Below are 20,078 nucleotides of genomic sequence, written 5' to 3' on the forward strand. Positions count from 1 at the left end.
ACAGTAATATTACATGGAGGGTAGGTAGGGATCAGGGCGCACACAGTAATATTACATGGAGAGTATGTAGGGATCAGGGTGGACACAGTAATATTACATGGAGGGTATGTAGGGATCAGGGCGGACAGTAATATTACATGGAGGGTAGGTAGGGATCAGGGCAGACACAGTAATATTACATGGAGGGTAGGTAGGGATCAGGGCGCACACAGTAATATTACATGGAGGGTATGTAGGGATCAGGGTGGACACAGTAATATTACATGGAGGGTAGGTAGGGATCAGGGTGCACACAGTAATATTACATGGAGGGTAGGTAGGGATCAGGGTGCACACAGTAATATTACATGGAGGGTAGGTAGGGATCAGGGCAGACACAGTAATATTACATGGAGGGTAGGTAGGGATCAGGGCGCACACAGTAATATTACATGGAGAGTATGTAGGGATCAGGGTGGACACAGTAATATTACATGGAGGGTATGTAGGGATCAGGGCAGACACAGTAATATTACATGGAGGGTAGGTAGGGATCAGGGCGCACACAGTAATATTACATGGAGGGTAGGTAGGGATCAGGGCGCACACAGTAATATTACATGGAGGGTAGGTAGGGATCAGGGCGCACACAGTAATATTACATGGAGGGTAGGTAGGGATCAGGGCGCACACAGTAATATTACATGGAGGGTATGTAGGGATCAGGGCGCACACAGTAATGTCACATTACATGGAGGATAGGCGCTTATTTGCTTTCCTAGTGAACCCCACCAGTACACCCATTCATGCGGCACAGACACACTATAGTTAGGCAGCCTGTGGAGCACGGAGCCCGCAGTGATGAATGCCAGGCGCGTTCTGTCAGAGTTGCTGCAGGTAATGGCTCTCACCGTGCTTCAGCTGAGAGGCAGCCGCCCGCCGTCCTCCGGTGCAGCCACACCAGGCAGTGACCGTCTGCACACTGCACTTCTATATTCAAACTTACAACGCAACGCTCTGTAGCCAATCACTGCATTCAGGAACACCCGTCCCCGCCCCTATCCGTTAGCTCCCTAGCTATGTGACCAATCACAGGCCGCTCCGCTCCACCTGAGGCCTTTGTACGGAAAATGGGAGGCGTCCATGGGCAGTTCGCTAGGATTCTATCTCCTCGCTCGTGAACGGGTTAAGTTCTCCGAAGTGCTGAATAACCAATGAGAGAGCAATTCCTCTAACTGCAGCCAATAGCACTACTGTTCTTGATTCTCAGCCAATCACACTACAAACTCATGAAGCGGTTTACATTAAGCTCTGGCCAATCACATGCTCGCCACCGTCTACGGCTGACCAATGAAGTGTCAGCATGAAGTGACAGCTGGCCAATGAGCGCCGCCAGCTATTTGCATCCAGTGAGTGTTGCACAAGAAGGGCTCCTCCTTTGTCCCCTCCCCCGCTCGTATTCCCGGGTCCGCCTGAGGAATGTAAACTATTCAACATGGAGACAGCAGTCAATAAGCTGGAGGCTCTGGTAAGACGGCGGCGGGGTGTGCGGCCGGGCCTGCACGGAGAGCGGCCTCTGCAGGCCAGCGGATGGCGCGTCTGTGCCGGCGGGTGGAGGAGGGGACGACGAGCACTCATCACCTGGCCGTGGCGGCCATCGCCTGCTGCTGACAGGAGCGCGGCTCTGGAGGCGGCGCGCATCGTGCTGGGGGAGGGCGGCCGCTCTGCGGGCACTACCGATGGCGCCGAGCAGCGGCCTGGGTGGTCACTACATGGCCGGAGAAATGGCGGGAGCAGGAGCCGCCTCCTCCTCAGTGTGGTGCCCGTGCTGGGCGTCCATGGCCGCAGCTCCACCCTGGATTATATGCCCTAATCCGGGCGCTGTGTCGTGTAATCCCGGCCCCTCCCCCTGTCCTTCACCTGTCACTGCCCAGGCCCTGTTACCTGCCAGCATAGCTCCTCCCCTCCGTCACTACCTCACCTGGCCCCGCCCCCAGCGCATGCTCATACCTGCACCCTGCTTTTCTGGGGTGAGGAGCCATAACATGGTGTCCCCCTTTAAGCAGCCATTACTTATCTCAGTGTGGCAATGTACGGTGGTAATATGGCGCCCACCGTTAATATACGATTACCCTAAGGCCTAAGTAAAATGGGGCTGTTCTGGTGGTAGATACAGATCCACAGTGTGTGGGCACACGCTGGATGTGACCCCGTTATGTTCTGCGCTGTCACGCCTCATGTCAGCATGTCTACAATTCATAGACCTCTTTAAAAAATAATTGCTGCTATCATTGGGAACAGGGGACGCTGCCTCCGTCCTGGTGTTGGGGGACCGTGGATGCTGCCTCCGTCCTGGTGTCGGGGTGGGACGGGGGACTCTTCCTCCGTCCTGGTGTCGGGGTGGGACGGGGGACTCTTCCTCCGTCCTGGTGTCGGGGTGGGACCGGGGTCTCTTCCTCCGTCCTGGTGTCGGGGTGGGACCATGGATGCTGCCTCCGTCCTGGTGTCGGGGTGGGACCGGGGTCTCTTCCTCCGTCCTGGTGTCGAGGTGGGACCATGGATGCTGCCTCCGTCCTGGTGTCAAGGTGGGACCGGGGACTCTTCCTCCGTCCTGGTGTCGGGGTGGGACGGGGGACTCTTCCTCCGTCCTGGTGTCGGGGTGGGACCGGGGTCTCTTCCTCCGTCCTGGTGTCGGGGTGGGACGGGGGACTCTTCCTCCGTCGGGGTGGGACCGGGGTCTCTTCCTCCGTCCTGGTGTCGGGGTGGGACCATGGACGCTGCCTCCGTCCTGGTGTCGGGGTGGGACCGGGGACTCTTCCTCCGTCCTGGTGTCGGGGTGGGACCGGGGACTCTTCCTCCGTCCTGGTGTCGGGGTGGGACGGGGGACTCTTCCTCCGTCCTGGTGTCGGGGTGGGACGGGGGACTCTTCCTCCGTCCTGGTGTCGGGGTGGGACGGGGGACTCTTCCTCCGTCCTGGTGTCGGGGTGGGACGGGGGACTCTTCCTCCGTCCTGGTGTCGGGGTGGGACGGGGGACTCTTCCTCCGTCCTGGTGTCGGGGTGGGACGGGGGACTCTTCCTCCGTCCTGGTGTCGGGGTGGGACGGGGGACTCTTCCTCCGTCCTGGTGTCGGGGTGGGACGGGGGACTCTTCCTCCGTCCTGGTGTCGGGGTGGGACGGGGGACTCTTCCTCCGTCCTGGTGTCGGGGTGGGACGGGGGACTCTTCCTCCGTCCTGGTGTCGGGGTGGGACGGGGGACTCTTCCTCCGTCCTGGTGTCGGGGTGGGACCGGGGTCTCTTCCTCCGTCCTGGTGCCAGCACTGAGCACCATGAGGATCTAGCACCTTGTCATGGAGGGGACATCAGGAAGAAGGCGCCATGTAAGGGCCCTCATACTCGTAAGATTAAAGGGCCGCTGTCAGCACAGAGTTACTGTTCATAGCTAGTACAGCCACTCAGTGCTCCATGGCGGGGCCAATCATTTCTATACACCTTCACACCTGGGTTTCCATCCATCTCTGCCCTTCTCATGCTTTATAAAGAGAGAGGATCGGGGTCGGAGATGGAAGGGAAGCTATTAGAGTGGAAGGTGAACGTACATGTTGGACCACGCCAAGGGGGCACAGACTACTTGGCACGAACAGTCATCCTGTGCTGGCAGAATCCCTGTAAATGGCTATTTCCAAAAGAAACAAGGATAGCGGACAAAGGCTGGTCACTGGGGAGGACACATCCACTAGGACCCCAGCAATCCCAAGATCAGAGCTTTAGAACCCTGAGAACAAGATTCCATCCTGTCCTGAATGGCGTGGCGGTGCGCTCGCTAGGCCTACACTCCATTCCTTGTCTATGGGAGTGCCGAGTACAGCATTCAGCTATTTCCATTAGTCCTATAGACAATGCGTGGAGCAGAAGCTACACATGTACCTCGATCGGTGGGGTTGGAGGCTTGTTCTCAGGGTTGTAAAGCTCTGATCTTGGGATCGTTGTGGGTCTTATTGGTTGGGCCCGTAGTGATCAACATGGGAGGTCAGAACATGTTAGAGTACCTTATACAGGCACTAATGTACAGAGGTCCTTGTGTGACAGATCCTCGATAAAAATGAGTCCCCCACAGAATAGGCGATGAGCATCTGTTCGCTTGGACCCCATGACCCTTAAAACAAAGGACCCAAGCCCACGATTCCACCAATAGAATCAGGAGCAGCGGTCAAGCATGTGCCCTGTCTCTCCATTCATGGAGTATGAGGCCAACACCAACCATGTTATCTGGAACTTAACATCTCCCATGTTTCCTGTTATTAACCTCTGACTTCAGTAGGGAAACCAAGGTATTGAAAACTTAAGATGGCATTACACGGAATCCGGCGATCTACTGCAGTAGTTTCCTTTCCAATATGATACATTTTAAAATTTGCTGCTACGATTCACACTTTTCTGTTGAAAACCATAAGATTTTTATTGCTTACCACTACATGCCCACTTTTTGGGATTTTTTTTTTTGCCTTACCTTTAGGTAAGAAAGTCACAATGAGAACATTGGCAGATTTATAACAAATTTTAGAAGAACATTTATTTATTTTTTTTATTATTCACAGCACCGTCCATATTTAAAGAGCTCCATAAGAAATGAGAGCTGTGCTGTGACCGGCTGTAGTGGGCCGCTGACCTGTATTTTTCTTTTAGATAGATCTCCTGCTATGGTCACACAATAACAGCAGCGCAAGCCGAAAGGAGTCAGGCAGTAAATGCACCAGGTTAATCACAAGTGGCGCACACTGTCTGCTAGATTTGGGGCCTCTTCATTTAATTTGCGCCAACATTGAGGCGCACATCGTTAATACATTTGGCGCATTTTTGCTCATCTAAACCCTTTCTTTTTTCTTTTTTAAGACGCCTTTGAAAATTGTCTAGTGAGGCTCAAAGCAAAGCGGTAACTAAACTTTTCTTCTCGCAGGCCCGGAGGGTCAATGTAATGCTCTCACCCTGTATTTAAATGCTCCGGCCCAGGCAAAGTGCTAGTGGGTGCCTTTCCCCCTGAACCCGACACCCATGACCACCCTCCTCCATATCTAAGCCCTTGTCTAAAAAGCATAACAAATCTTTCACCCGCCATTTTCGGGGTTCTTGAACACTGACGCCTTTATCGTAGTAACTCCCTCCTGTTGATGTTCTCTAAGAAAAGTCCGCAACCTGCGAGCAATGGTTACAACGACGCAGCTTGGACATTTAGGCCATATGGGCCGCTTAAGTCATTGGAAGTGGCCGTAAGTGGTCTCAGGGTGTAGGGACAAAGGGAACATTGATTTATGGAAAGATCTTTTGTGGACAAAACTGACCTCCTCTCAGGCGCGTCATCCCATGGCTAGAGCAATACTGCCTTGTTATATTCCCCCCCGAGCATGGGCTATATGTTTTGCCTGCAGTGTGTCTTCTTGATCTTTTTTTTTTTTTCTTCTGTAATAAGGCTTTACAGTTTGTTTTGTTCTTGAACAATATTTTTAATCCTTCACATACACATTGACTCTTGCATTTGTGATAATGAAGATTTTTTGTTTTGATACCTTTGCTCTTTTTTAGAATCCTGTCCAAGGCCCTTTTTATGTTGTACTACTAGTGGCCTGGCACAAAAAGCAGTGCAATGTTAAAAGGGCATTGGCCAGAGACGCAAGCCTCCGCCTGGATGTCCTGGAAGGCGCACCGTCGTCTATCGCCCAGATGCTGTTACTTCTTGACCTGCAGATTTCTGCTAATAAGTGCTCTGACTTTATTGCACTACTGTACTATACAGCTAGCAGTGCAATAGTATTGTCAAAGCATTTGGAAGCAGAGGACCCCGTCATGCAACCAGCACTTTGGGAGAAGTGTGTATGTTTTCTTGTGATAACGACTTGTAATATTTTCATATTTTCTGAAAATCTGAATTTCAGTTTCAAAAAGCTGAGTCTGATTTGGATTACATTGAACAAAAATTGGAATTTGAAATAAGGAAGAGCCTTCCGGAAGAATCCTCCCAGGTACTTCCCTCATTCGATTTGGTAGTTGCTCTGAAATGTGTAATGCTGGATATGTTTGTGCACGGGGGTCTACTTTAGAGCTAATTTCATTAGCATCATAGAATGTTAGAGTTGGAAGGGACCTCCAGGGTCATCGTGCTCAACCTCCTGCTCAATGGAGGATTCATTAAACCATCTCAGACAGATGTCTGTCCTGCCTCTGTGTGAAGACTTCCATTGAAGGAGAACTCGCCACCTCCCGTGGCAGCCTGTTCCACTCATTGATCACCCTATCAAGAAGTTTTTTCTAATATCTAATCTGTATCTCCTCTTTCCATTTCATTCCATTGCTTCTCCTGTTTGATTATCTGGACCCGCTTTAGGTCCAATCCTACAACAAAACTGTCACTTGTATACAGCCTTTTTCAAGACTGTTCACATAGACTGCGTTGTTAATCAGACATCCAAGTGTTAGGCTACTTTCACACTAGCGTCGGACGACGCACCTCGAGTTGCGTCGTTGCGACGTACCGACGCTAGCAGTGAATGCGCCGCACAACGGGGGCAGCGGATGCTGTTTTTCAACGCATCCGCTGCCCCATTGTAAGGTCTGAGGAGGTGGGGGCGGAGTTCCGGCCACGCATGCGCGGTCGGGAAAGACGCACCAAAAAACGTTACAAGCAACGTTTTTTGGTGGCGACGGTCCGACGCAACCGTCGCATGACGGATGCAATGTGTGGCAATGCGTCGCTAATGCAAGTCAATGGAGAAAAAATGCATCCTGCAAGCACTTTTGCAGGATGTGTTTTTTCTACAAAACGACGCATAGCGATGTGCAGTGCATGACGCTAGTGTGAAAGTAGCCTTATTTGTTGTGGTCACACATGAACACTCCTGCCTTCAATGCCCATTAAACTGATGGCCAACTCGTATTTTTTATTTTTTTTCATGTTGAAGCACAGTCAGATGCGCTGGAATGCTGACATCCTGTGCATGCTCCCACTTTCCTGTAGGCCATCGACCTATGGTGATCTGCGGCCTACAAGATAGATGGTGGTCAAGTGTGGAGCCCATGGCTCCCTGCTCGCCTACAGGTTCTATCTGTATCCGTGTTCTGTGAACGCTGATGCGGGGGGCACAAGCCTGGGCATCCAGGTCGGCACTCCCACTACCTCTCTGCTAGTTGGGCTACTGCCAGGGAGATGGGACTGATGTCTAGAGACACACAGGAAAATGTCTATTTTTCAGATTTTTTTTTTTTTTTTTCTTGTTGTTGTAAATTTTCAGTTTCGTGTTATACACTGTGTTCCAAATTATTATGCACAAAGCGTTTAGGAGTGATAAGGTTAGAATTTTTTTGTTTGTCATTTAAACTCATTGATGGTGATGTGTGTCAGGGCTCTTTGTATCACTGAAAGCAATTGCAGATATCTGTGCACATTAGTTTGGCAGGTGTGTCCAAATAAAGGCAAGACTACTTAAGAAGGCTGTTCCACATTATTAAGCAGCCTACATTTTTTGCCAAAATGGGAAAGAAAAAGGATGTGTCGGCTGCTGGGAAGCAACAAATTGTGGAGTATTTAGGTCAAGGCATGACTACAATCAACATTGCCAAGACACTTCATGGTGATCATCGCACAATCCAGAAGTATGTAGCTGATTCCCAGCACACACGTGTGCGTGCAGATAAGGAAAAATTGAGGACTCTTTCCAACAGGCAATTGCGTAAGGTTAAAAGAGCAGCTGCAAAGATGCCTTGTCATAGCAGCAGACAAGTTTTTGAAGCTGCTGGTGCCTCCAACGTCCCTAGAACAACAAGATGCAGGGTCCTTCAGAGGTTTGCAGCTGTGCGTAAGCCATCCTGTCGACCACCTCTATTCACTGCACACAAGCAGAAATGGCTCCAGCGGGCCAAATGATACATGAAGACTGACTTCCAAACTGTTTTGTTCACCGATGAGTGCCGTGCAACGCTCGATGGTCCAGATGGATGGAGTGGAGGATGGCTGGTTGATGAACACCCCATGAAAGCACGGCTAAGGCGCCAACAAGGAGGAGGTGGAGTAATGTTTTGGGCTGGAATCATGGGGAGAGAGATTGAAGGCCCCTTTACGATCCCTGAAGGGGTAAAGATGAACTCCGTAATCTATGTGGAGTTTCTAAAACAACACTTCCTGCCATGGTTCAAGAGGAAGAACCGTGCTTTCCGCAGCAAGATCATTTTCATGCATGATAATGCACCGTCTCATGCTGCAAAAAACACATCTGCATCTCTGGCTGCTATGGGCATACAAGAGGACAAACTTATGGTGTGGCCACCATCTTCCCCTGACCTCAACCCCATTGAGAACCTCTGGAGCATCATCAAAAGGAGTGTCTATGATGGCGGGAGGCAGTTCACATCTAAGCAACAGCTCTGGGAGGGTATTCTGTCCACATGCAAAACAATTGAAGCAGAAACCATCCAAAAACTGACAAATTCAATGGACAAGAGAGTTCAGAAGCTTCTTTCCAACAAGGGGTCCTATGTGCAAATGTAACATCACCTAGAATAAAGATTTCACTTGAAAACTGTTTGATTTCATTTTGTAATAATCTGATAATGCTTATAACTTCACAATTGGGCATTTTTTTGTTCAAAATAAAATAAAAAAGGTTGAAAACTCTGCTGTGCATAATAATTTGGAACATGCATTTTGAGTGTTTATTTTTTTTTTAAAAAGATACTGTTTTCATAGGCAGTTTGTTCCAAAACATTGCAATTATGCTAGAATAGTAGATGACTGGAAAATAACAATGACTGCAATTCAATAGGTAATTTAGAGAAAATATGAGGAAATATTATTTGCATCATAATTTGGAACACAGTGTATAATGCATGATATAGTTATACTTAACCCCTTTCTGACCTCGGATGGGATAGTATGTCCGAGGTCAGAACCCCCGCTTTGATGCGGGCTTCGGCGGTAAGCCCGCATCAAAGCCAGGACATGTCAGCTGTTTTAAACAGCTGACATGTGCCCGCAATAGCGGCGGGTGAAATCGCGAGTAACTAGTTAAATGCCGCTATCAAACGCTGACAGCGGCATTTAACCGGCGCTGTGAGTGCCACCCTGTGGTCAGCGCTCATAGCACACCTGCATTTCTGCTGCACAGTAGCGATCTGATGATCGCTGCTATGTAGCAGAGGCGATCGAGTTGTGCCAGCTTCTAGCCTCCTATGGAGGCTATTGAAGCATGGCAAAAGTTAAAAAAAAATAAATAAATAAAGTTTAAATCACCCCCCTTTCGCCCCATTCAAAATAAATCAATAAAAAAATAAAATCTACACATTTGGTATCGCCACGTTCAGAATCGCCCGATCTATCAATAAAAAAAAAAAGCATTAACCTGATCGCTAAACAAAAAGAAAGAAATTTGAAACTCCAGAATTAAGTTTTTTTTTGGTCGCCGCGACATTGCATTAAAATGCAATAACCTGCGATCGAAAGAACGTATCTGCACCAAACTGGTATCATTAAAAACGCCAGCTCAGCACGCAAAAAATAAGCCCTCAACCGACCCCAGATCATGAAAAATGGAGACGCTACGGGTATCTGAAAATGGCGCAATTTTTTTTTTTTTTTTTTTTTAAGCAAGGTTTGGAATTTTTTTTCACCACTTAGATAAAAAATAAACTAGTCATGTTAGGTGTCTATGAACTCGTAATGACCCGGAGAATCATAATGGCAGGTCAGTTTTAGCATTTAGTGAACCTAGCAAAAAAGCCAAACAAAAAACAAGTGTGGGATTGCATTTTTTTTTTTTTGGCAATTTCACTGCACTTGGAATTTTTTTCCCCATTTTCTAGTACACGACATGCTAAAACCAATGATGTCGTTCAAAAGTACAACTTGTTTCGCAAAAAATAAGCCCTCACATGGCCAAATTGACGGAAAAATTAAAAAGTTATGGCTCTGGGAAGGAGGGGAGCGAAAAACGAACACTGAAAAACGGAAAATCCCAAGGTCATGAAGGGGTTAAAGAGGATGGACACTTTTAAAAATCCTGGACAGAGATAGTTAAAAGAAAAAATGCATTTTACACCCCCTTCCCAGGTCCAGCGTTGAGTCTATGGCACTGCTCACTGTCAGATATCGGCTGCAGCGCTGACATCATGTTGGCAGCCAAAATCAAACAGTGGGATTGGTGGTGGAGACTAAGCGGCGGACCTGAGGAGGGTGAGTAAACAGTTGTTTTTCTAACAAACTGTGCCTGGTGACCTGGATTTTATGAAACCGGACAACTGCTTTATGATGGATCTCTTAATTCTATTGAAACTGTGTAATTTTAGGAAAACCCTACTAAATTGCTGGAGCAGCTGGCCAGTGTGAAGTCACGCTTTAAGGGTTTGTCATCCCAGCTGGACAAGATTGCAGCAGACCAGCAAAAGTCAGTGGAAACTATTCAGGCGACAATAGCAAATACACTGAAAATGGTTCAGCATCTACAGCAGCAAACAGACTTTCAGGTACTATTCAAAGCCCTTGTTTGTTTAGACCTTTGACTACTAAGTAATATTTTGAGCTTTTTACCTCTGAACATTTTTCTTTTTTTCTCCTTTTTTATACAATTGCAACGCCTAAATATTGGCAACCGCTTGTGCTGTTAACTGCCTTTACGATCCGTTTATAACTGGGCCTGTGGTTCCAGGTGCTTATACACCAGCCATATGTACCCTTTATTTCTCCTCTTGGCAGTACTGACGCACAGTAACGTGTCCTAATGTTATATTCAGGTACCCCCTTTTTCAGAGGAAGAACTTCGTGCGGTCCAACAATTAGAGACTCTAGCGCTGAAGGGCATGAACATGAAGTAAACAGGTAAGGGTTCCCACTCACATTTCAGTTGTAGCTAGAGTTAACCCGTTAGTGAAGCCGGACTTCTAACTCTTTCTGCCAGCTCAAAGGAAAACTTTGAAATCACAAAAGCTTGTTTTTTGTTTGTTTTTTTAGGTTATGTTTCACAAGGTTAAAGTACAAGATCTCGGCCAATGGGTTAAAGTCCAAGTTGCAATATATGTAGAAAACTAGATGGTGGCCCGATTCTAACGCATCGGGTATTCTAGAATATGTATGTATGTATATAGCAGCCACATAGCATATAGCACAGGCCACGTAGTATATAGGAGTACTACGTGGCCTGTGATATATGCCATGTGGCTGCTATATACATACATACATATTCTAGAATACCCGATGCGTTAATATAGGGCACGTAGTATATAACACAGCCCACACAGTATATAGCACCAATGGGTTAAAGTCCAAGTTGCAATATATGTAGAAAATAATACAAGATGGCGAAATCTATTTTCATGGCCCTGGTCCAGGTCAGTATTCCATGGCCATTGTACAGGAGTCCTGGCAACTGCCTCGCCATTTTGCTTTGATTAGCCAGCCTGGTACAATATCATTTTAGTGACCCAACACCCGACATTGTACCAGACAAGCTAATCAAGAGGAGCCGCTGTTGCTGGCAGATAGGCGGTCCAGCAGCCATGGAATACTGACCTAGACACTGGACCGAGATGTTGTGAATTTCTTCGATTAGGTATAAATTGTCATTTTGAACCCTACAGATGTGGGAAATGTCTTTCGTTCTTGAACCACATGGTCAGTTTATTATAGGCATTTCCCAGACCCATTAAATAATTTACAAATGGTGGACTTTGACATGAAATGAAAAAAGAAATGTCTCCTAGTCAGTTACTTACTACGCCAGTGTAGACACCCTGGTTTCCCACCGGTCTCTGTACTGGGCTCCATCATATAATGAGATAACATGTGACTGTTGCAGCCAATCACTAAGCACATACCGTATCATCCCTTTAGCGGGGTAAGTGGGCACGGGAGTGGCAGGAGATTAAGGCAAGCATGACTTATTGTTAGTGATGAGCGAATGTGTTCGCATAGGTGTTATCTGAGCATGCTCAGGTGCTGTAGTCACGGTAGTGTGTCACAATGCGACCCCATTCACTTTTTGTAATACTGCAATGTGACAGCGGCATCAAGTGAACTTCGGTCGTCTGACATCTGTCTCAGCCAAAGTCACCATATAACCCTAGCATTGGTCTCAATGCAGTTTACCAGACCGGTCTAGGAATATTTTATTTGATGATCAATACTCCTGAAAATTTACTTTTTTTTTTTTTTTCCCTAGCGTTTCAAAGCATCAAGAAACAGAAAAGATATGTTCAGACAGTACAATGGTGTAATGCTGAAGAGATTCTCCGTCAGCAATTACTCCTAAACTTTGTCAAAAATGAACATGGACAATGACACTTCTACCATAGGACAACCACCTATTTATTTAAAAGAAAAAACCCCAACCACGTGCATATTTTGTATTTTTGTTCTCCATGTGCCGATTCAATAAAGTACCGTATTTTCCGGCGGATAAGATGACTTTTTAACCCCTCAAAATCTTCTTAAAAGTCGGGGGTCGTCTTATACGCCGGGTACAGATAAAATGTGCATATGGTGGGTGGGGGGGAGTGGTCCCGATGACTAAGACGGGGCGTCTCACAGTAAAGTGTGAGTGGAGTATATCCCCCTATTACCTCATTGCGGCAGCGTGGGGGTCTCTGTGCTGGGAGCGGCAGCTCCTCTTCGTGCCGTGGGTGCTCTGTGCCATGGGTGCTGTGGGGCGGCGGCGCATCTTCTTGCAGCGTCGGGGCTTCTCCGGCATCTCCTCCAGGCCCGGAGGCACCGCCAGCCCCATTGCTTTGATGCGGTGGCCTCCGGGAAAATGGCCGCTGCTCAGATTCAGATCTCGTCTCCCGAGGTCTCGAGAGACGAGATCTGAATCTGAGCAGCGGCCATTTTCCCAGAGGCCACCGCATCACAGCAATGGGGCTGCTGGACTGCCTTCGGGCCTGGAGGAGATGCCGGAGAAGTCCCGACGCTGCAAGAAGATCCGCCGCCCCACAGCACCCGCGGCACAGAGCACCCACGGCACAGAGCACCCACGGCACGAAGAGGAGCTGCCGCTCCCAGCACAGAGACCCCCACGCTGCCGCATTGAGGTAATGGGATATACTCCACTCACACTTTACTGTGAGACGCCCCCTGTCTTAGTCATCGGGACCACTCCCCACGCCAAAAGGCACATATTCACCGGCCCTATAAGATGACATACGGCGTATAAGAAGACCCCCGACTTTTAAGAAGATTTTATATTTTAACTGGAAAAGTTGGGGGGTCGTCTTATACGCCCAGTCGTCTTATATGCCGGAAAATACGGTAATATAACATGTAGAAAACCTTTTGTATAAAGTTTTCTGTAAATTACAACTCCACTTTTCATGTTGCATTTATCGTATGTTATTACTGCAGGTTCAGCTTCTTCAAAGGAACCAAAATCCTGTATTGCTCAAGTTAGTTTTAAGTTCCACACCGTTGGCTTACAAAATGGCAAAAGGCATAGTCATTACAATTATTTTACAAAATATTCAACTTCTTATTTTACATATGTTCACTTAACTGCTATTGATTTTTGTAATTGAAAAAATGTAATATACGTTTTATATTAAAGAGTAAAATATAAAACAGAATGATAACTTTGTGTATTTTTTTTGTACCTTTGAATATTTTTCATGTTATTAAACATAATGTCTTTGCATGCCCATTGCTCATAATCTTATCTTAGACTCCCATGCCATGAGCACATTATTGCCATAGTCACCTGAAATATTCAGCATGAAGGATGACTGCGTCTTTTTTTTTTTTTTTTTTTGGTAGACCCGGATATATATAACTGTTTACCATATAGATGCATACATTTCCCATAGTGGGTTTTTTAAATTTTATTTTAATTTAATTTTTTTGTTTTTTTGCAAAATCTTTGTATTGAAAATCCCGTTAACAATGTTTCTTTTTATTAGCAAAATATCCAAGAAAACAGCAACTCCTCTATCCGATTCGATAATGGTAAAAGGAGAAGTGAGTGAGGAGCCAATATTCATTCTTTATGTCCAGTGTGTTTTTCATATTGCTGTAATATTGCATTTATATTCCATGCCACTATGATGAAATGAACATTAGAAATCTGCAAAAATCCTGGTGATGGTAATGTGTCCCACAAGGTACTATTAAATGTAGAAAACTCCAAATTCAAAAAATGCCAGGATTGGAATCATTACCATTAAGTTAAGTTTTACACTTTGAGTATATTAGTAAAACAAAGACACATTGGTGGGTGAGTGACTGAAGGGACCCCAAAGTAAAGTTTCCCTTCTATAGGGTAATATGTATATACTGAGCAATCATATAGGCATAATGCAATACAATTCTGATTGCAATACACAATGATTATAGGTAACCATATGCATATAATTAATATAACGAATATTCCACAGTTGAAAGCATTACTGGTTCCCTATATTGATTGTGTATTGCAATCATAATCTTATTGCATAATGCCTATATAAATGCTCAGTATACTCCTATTACTCACCCACCAATGTGTCTTTGTCTGTATTTTGGATTTGACCAATATTTTATATTTTGTCATGATGAAATGAATATAAAGTGGCCAACTGTTTGGCCATAGGCAAAATAATTGTGCTTATACTATTTACGAGGCAGTGAACTTTTTATCATTGCTGACCTTGGCGGACATTTTTGCATATAGTTAAATATTGAATTTCTCCAATAATTCTTCTCGCCTGGTAACCTCATCAGTTCATCCCATTTTAGAAATGCCTAACTAGTGATGAGTGAGCATGTTCGGATATAGTGTTATCCAAGCATGCCCAAGTCCTAATAGAGTATCTTCGGCGTGGTCGAATACTATGTTCAAGTCGCTGCTGCTGCATGTCTCGCAGATGTCAAACCGCCACGGCATCTTGAACATAGTATTAGAGCATGCCGACTATGTCCAAGCATGCTCTAGTGCTAGTGGAGTAACACCTTATCGAAATACTCACTCATCACTGCTAAATATCTAATGTGTAAATTATGTTTCAGGTGAACGAGCAACACGTCTGTGTCCGCCTTTGTCTCCTTCTACCTCCCCTCTCCATAGACTTTTATGAGCAGCAATTGTCCTCTCATTCCCCCAAACAGCTGAAAATCTGTATTTGGCCTATTTTACTAATGGATTAAGAGTAATTAATTAATTAGTCCAGCAAGAGAAAGATGTATTTTTTTTCTTATTAAATAAGAACTTTTGTAATAATTACTTGTACTATTGATTTGTAAAACAATAAACTAAAACATTGGTTATGCTTTACCTTCAAACTTTTATTTTGAATGACTGGTGTGCACCCAGCGACTTGCTGACTGTTCAAGTTAATTCCTCATCCTCTTCTTGCTATGTCTTTTTAAGCAGGTTACTAAAGCTATGTAAGGAAATCATGATAATTTTTGTTTAACATTTGAATAATTGTTATAGTCCTGTATGGTTATGGGGTCTCAGCTCGAATGCCTCTTCTATGAATTTGAAGTGACAGTGACAGAAATGGCAACACATATACAGCATCTTCTTTCACATAAGAGCTGATTGCTGGGAGTCATGGTGGTCCTATTATTGATAGGATCAGTGTAAAACTATAAGAATAAATGAAAGTACTCGGTACAAGGCATACAACATATCTAAATACGTAGCATTATGTATGGTACAGGACATTCACAGTGTAATTGCACAACATGGCGGTAGTATAAATATCTGTAACATCAAAAGACTGCTTTGATATTTATATAGCACCATTGATTCCATGGTGCTGTACATGAGAAGGGGTTAGGGTACTGTCACACTCTGCAACTTTCCAACGATCACGACCAGCGATACGACCTGGCCGTGATCGTTGAAAAGTCGTTGTGTGGTCGCTGGAGAGCTGTCACACAGACCGCTCTCCAGCGACCAACGATGCCGAAGGCCCCGGGTAACCAGGGTAAACATCGGGTTACTAAGCGCAGGGCCGCGCTTAGTAACCCGATGTTTACCCTGGCTACCATCGTAAAAGTAAAAAAAAAAAACGTACATACTCACATTCCGGTGTCCGTCAGGGTCCCTCGCCGTCTGCTTCCCGCTCTGACTGAGTGCCGCCGTAAAGTGAAAGCAGATCACAGCGGTGACGTCACCGCTGTGCTCTGCTTACTTTCCGGCCGGCAGTCAGTCAGAGCGGGAAGTAGACTGCGAGGGACCCTGACGGACACCGGAATGTGAGTATGTAGTGTTTTTTTTTTTTTTTTTTTAACTTTTACGATGGTAACCAGGGTAAACATCGGGTTACTAAGCGCGGCCCTGCGCTTAGTAACCCGATGTTTACCCTGGTTACAAGCGAACGCATCGTTGGATCGGTGTCACGCACACCGATCCAACCATGACAGCGGGAGATCCAGCGACGAAAGAAAGTTCCAAACGATCTGCTACGACGTACGATTCTCAGCAGGGTCCCTGATCGCTGCTGCGTGTCAGACACAGCGATATCGTATGGATATCGCTGGAACGTCACGGATCGTACCGTCGTAGCGACAAAAGTGCCACTGTGAGACAGTACCATTACAGATATCACTTACAGTAAACAAACTAACAATGACAGACTGATACAGAGAGGCGAGGACCCTGCCCTTGCGGGCCTACATTCTACAGGATGATGGGGAAGGAGACAATAGGTTGAGGCCATGTGCACACGTTCAGGATTAAACGCTTACATATGCCTCCTATTATATACAGGGTATTCCGCATTTTTTGTGCAAATGTTGCATTTTTTTCCGCGAAAAAATCGCATCGTGGAAAAAAAAGCAACATGTTCATTAAAAATGCGGAATTGCGGGGATTCCGCACACCTAGGAGTGTATTGATCTGCTTACTTCCCGCACGGGGCTATGCCCACCATGCGGGAAGTAAGCAGATTATGTGCGGTTGGTACCCAGGGTGGAGGAGAGGAGACTCTCCTCCACGGGCTGGGCACCATATAATTGGTAAAAAAAAAAAGAATTAAAATAAAAAAGTGATATACTCACCCTCTGATGGCCCCCGAAGTGTTCCCGCCTCTCCCGTGCATGCTCTCTCTTCCGTTCCTATAGATGGTGTGATTCAGGACCTGTGATGACGTCGCTGTCTTGTGATTGGTCGCCTGACCGCTCATGTGACTCACACGACCAATCACAAGCCGCGACGTCATCGAAGGTCCTGAACCACACCGGCATCTATTCTATAGGAACGGACGCCGCTGAGGAGATTGGCTGTCTGCAGAGGGTGAGTATAACCATTTTTTTATTTTTTTTTATTATTTTTAAACATTCTATCTTTTACTATAGATGCTGCATAAGCAGCATCTATAGTAAAAAGTTGGTCACACTTGTCAAACAGTATGTTTGACAAGTGTGACCAACTTGTCAGTCAGTTTTCCAAGCGATGCTACAGATCGCTTGGAAAACTTTAGCATTCTGCAAGCTAATTACGCTTGCAGAATGCTAAAAAAACCATGAAAAAAACGCAAAAAAAAAATTGCGGATTTCTTGCAGAAAATTTCCGGTTTTCTTCAGGAAATTTCTGCAAGAAATCCGTACGTGTGCACATACCCTGAGGGTTGCAGGAGCTCCGGTGTTGGTGAGGCAGTAGCTTCCGTAGTGGTGAGGAGGCAGCGGGGTCAGTGCAGGCTGTAGGCTTTCCTGAAGAGGTGGGTTTTCAGGTACTGTCTGAAGGATCCAAAAGTGGTTGATAGTCTGACGTGTTGGGGCAAAGCATTCCAAAGGATGGTGGATATTCGGGATAAGTCTTGGAGGCGATTGGGTGAGGAGCGGATAATTGTGAAGGAGAGAAGGAGGTCTTGGGAGGATCGGAGATTACGTGAGGTTAGATAACAGGAGATTAGTTCAGAGATATATGGAGGAGACAGGTTATGGATGGCTTTGTAGGTTAGTATTAGTAATTTGAACTGTATACGCTGAAGAAATGGGAGCCAGTGAAGAGATTTGCAGAGGAGGGGAAGCGGTGGAGTATCGAGGAGAGAGATGAATTAGTCGGGCAGCAGAGTTAAGGATGGACTGGAGAGGTGCAATTGTGTTAGCAAGGAGGCCACAGAAAAGGATGTTGCAGTAGTCCAGGCGGGAGATGATATAAAACATATAGAACAGAGTAGCTACATAATACAATATGGTGAGCTCTAACAAGGGGAAAATAACTCACTGACTGTGCTATGTGGAGGTAAACAACCAGATGGGCTGAAAATCAGGGAGACATAATCAGCATGTCAGTATCCATGAGGCCAAAATGGCTGCTGGAGAAGAAGGGGCAAGACTAATGCAGAGGCTGATGGGGAACTACGGAAGCCTTGATGAGCCTTAAATATTAAATTGCACAGTAAGCAATGAAACAGAAAGTAAACCGTAATTAGAACATTGTCAATAAATGGCGCTGTTGGATAAGTTATCACAATACACCACAGTTCAATACAAGCATAGCAAAACCGATTTTCTCCATCGCCTCTCATTGGGGGACACAGGAACCATGGGTGTATGCTGCTGCCACTAGGAGGCTGACACTATGCAAATAAAAAAGTTAGCTCCTCCTCTGCAGTGTACACCCTACCGACAGGAAGTAGGATATTCAGTTTAGCTTAGTGTCAGTAGGAGGTGGACACGGGTCTTTCATTAGACCCATATCTACCTCAATGTGCGTCGTTCCTTTTCAGGTACCACGGAGGGATACAGGGTGAACAGTCACACCTGTACTCCCACAAAGAGACTATGAGTACGGCGTGTACTGCCACCCCGTATCCTCATACGTCTAGTCGGCAGGATCCCAACCCCTAACACAGAAGCGTGTTCAGGTGATTCGTACCCGGGCCTGCCTCCGTCTCCCACCCACTCGCCCACCAGAGCCTGTCGTTCTGAGGAGATGAGGACGTCCCACATCGCAGGATTTCGGACGTCTGATTCATGCTGGATGGGAAGGTATTTTTCTTTCTTCCCAGGGTCTGGCGAAGTCAGGATGAAGATAAGAAGATGAGAAGACAAGAAGAAAGATAGGTCCTGGCTTTTCCCTTTATTTCTTTTATACCTGCGGCCCCCCCTTAAGCTATCTGTTCTAAACCTTCACGGAGGTTTTTAGCTTCGGCAGCCTTCCTTGCCTTTTACGGCGGTAGTGGGGACACCGGGTATCCGCTGCGTTTTGAGGCCTCCGCGCCGCAACCCCCCCCCCCCCCCCCCCCACGCTCCGGCGGTCATTTGCCACAAATCTAGGTCCCGGCTTTTCTCGGGCCTAGTTACAGCGCTGGCTCCGCCCCCCGTCCTCTCAACATCCGGGCTGGCTTTTCTCCCGCCCGACTCTGTCTATACCCATTCCCGTGCAGGGCGGCTAGCTCCGCCCACTACTCCCAGCCTCCCCATTCGGCCTGGGATCGCCGCCATCTTGCTGGAGAGTGCTCTCCTCCGCACCTGGTGGCTATTCCTGCTCCCCCTCCGATCTGATAGCGGGTCCCTTCCCACCAGCATGCGTCTTCCCGGCCGAGTTCCCCGCCTCCATCTTCCTGCTGGGGACCTGGACCTGTGCCCTGATGCCTGTCGCAGCTACAGCCTGGGAGCAGACTACAGGACACTACACCTGCTGTGAGTAGCACTGCTTCGCAGTTTAGCACTCCTCTCTGCATCCCTCCTGTTCCCCTAACCTGGCATTCTTTATAGGTATGCTTACCATGCCTAATCCGATAGGGGAGCGTTCTTGTCCTCCTTTTATGCAAGCCGGTCACTGGTGTGATTATATTCCATCGTGCAATCACTGAGTCACTAGTGTATCAGTACTCTAGATCAGGGCAGCCACTGGCGTAATACGTAATAGTACTCTGGAGCCGTTCAATCTCCGGCGTAGTAGTACTCTAGAACCGTACAGTCACTGGCTCAATACGTAACAGTACTCCATAGCCGTGCAGTCGAAGGTGTATCAGTACTCTAGAGCCGTGCAGTCACCGGCATAATATGTAGTACTCTAGACCCGTGCAGTCACCGGCGTAATACGTAATAGTACTCCGGAGCCGCGCAATCACTGGCGTAGTAGCACTTTAGAGCCTTAGTCACTGGCATAGTAGTACTAGAGCCGTGCAGTCACCGGTGTTAAGT

At 46.8% G+C, this 20,078-nt stretch overlaps 2 protein-coding genes across 2 annotated transcripts in view; one reads left to right on the forward strand and one right to left on the reverse strand.

Moving 5' to 3' along the window:
• The window catches only part of PRR11 (proline rich 11), a 42,264-nt gene extending 40,326 nt beyond the window's left edge, over positions 1 to 1,938 (reverse strand). Inside the window, exon 1 of the mRNA XM_077296333.1 lies at positions 1,924 to 1,938. The gene's annotated coding sequence lies outside the window, so the exon portion shown is untranslated. The remainder of the gene's footprint in view (positions 1 to 1,923) is intronic.
• SKA2 (spindle and kinetochore associated complex subunit 2) lies at positions 1,371 to 12,540 on the forward strand. Its single transcript, XM_077296334.1, has 5 exons — positions 1,371 to 1,507; positions 5,908 to 5,994; positions 10,307 to 10,483; positions 10,751 to 10,835; positions 12,175 to 12,540. The coding sequence occupies exons 1-4, from the start codon at positions 1,475 to 1,477 to the stop codon at positions 10,829 to 10,831; spliced, it is 378 nt and encodes a 125-aa protein (XP_077152449.1). The 5' UTR covers positions 1,371 to 1,474; the 3' UTR covers positions 10,832 to 10,835; positions 12,175 to 12,540.
• The last annotated feature ends 7,538 nt before the right edge of the window (positions 12,541 to 20,078 follow it).

This window comes from Ranitomeya variabilis, chromosome 3 (assembly GCF_051348905.1).
Source record: "Ranitomeya variabilis isolate aRanVar5 chromosome 3, aRanVar5.hap1, whole genome shotgun sequence".
NCBI lineage: Eukaryota > Metazoa > Chordata > Amphibia > Anura > Dendrobatidae > Ranitomeya > Ranitomeya variabilis.

Coding starts and splice junctions, on each gene's coding strand:
- SKA2 (XM_077296334.1), top strand. CDS start 1,475: ATGGAGACAGCAGTCAATAAGCTGGAGGCTCTG. Junction 5,995..10,306: donor TTCCGGAAGAATCCTCCCAG/GTACTTCCCTCA, acceptor GTGTAATTTTAG/GAAAACCCTACTAAATTGCT. Junction 10,484..10,750: donor AGCAGCAAACAGACTTTCAG/GTACTATTCAAA, acceptor TGTTATATTCAG/GTACCCCCTTTTTCAGAGGA.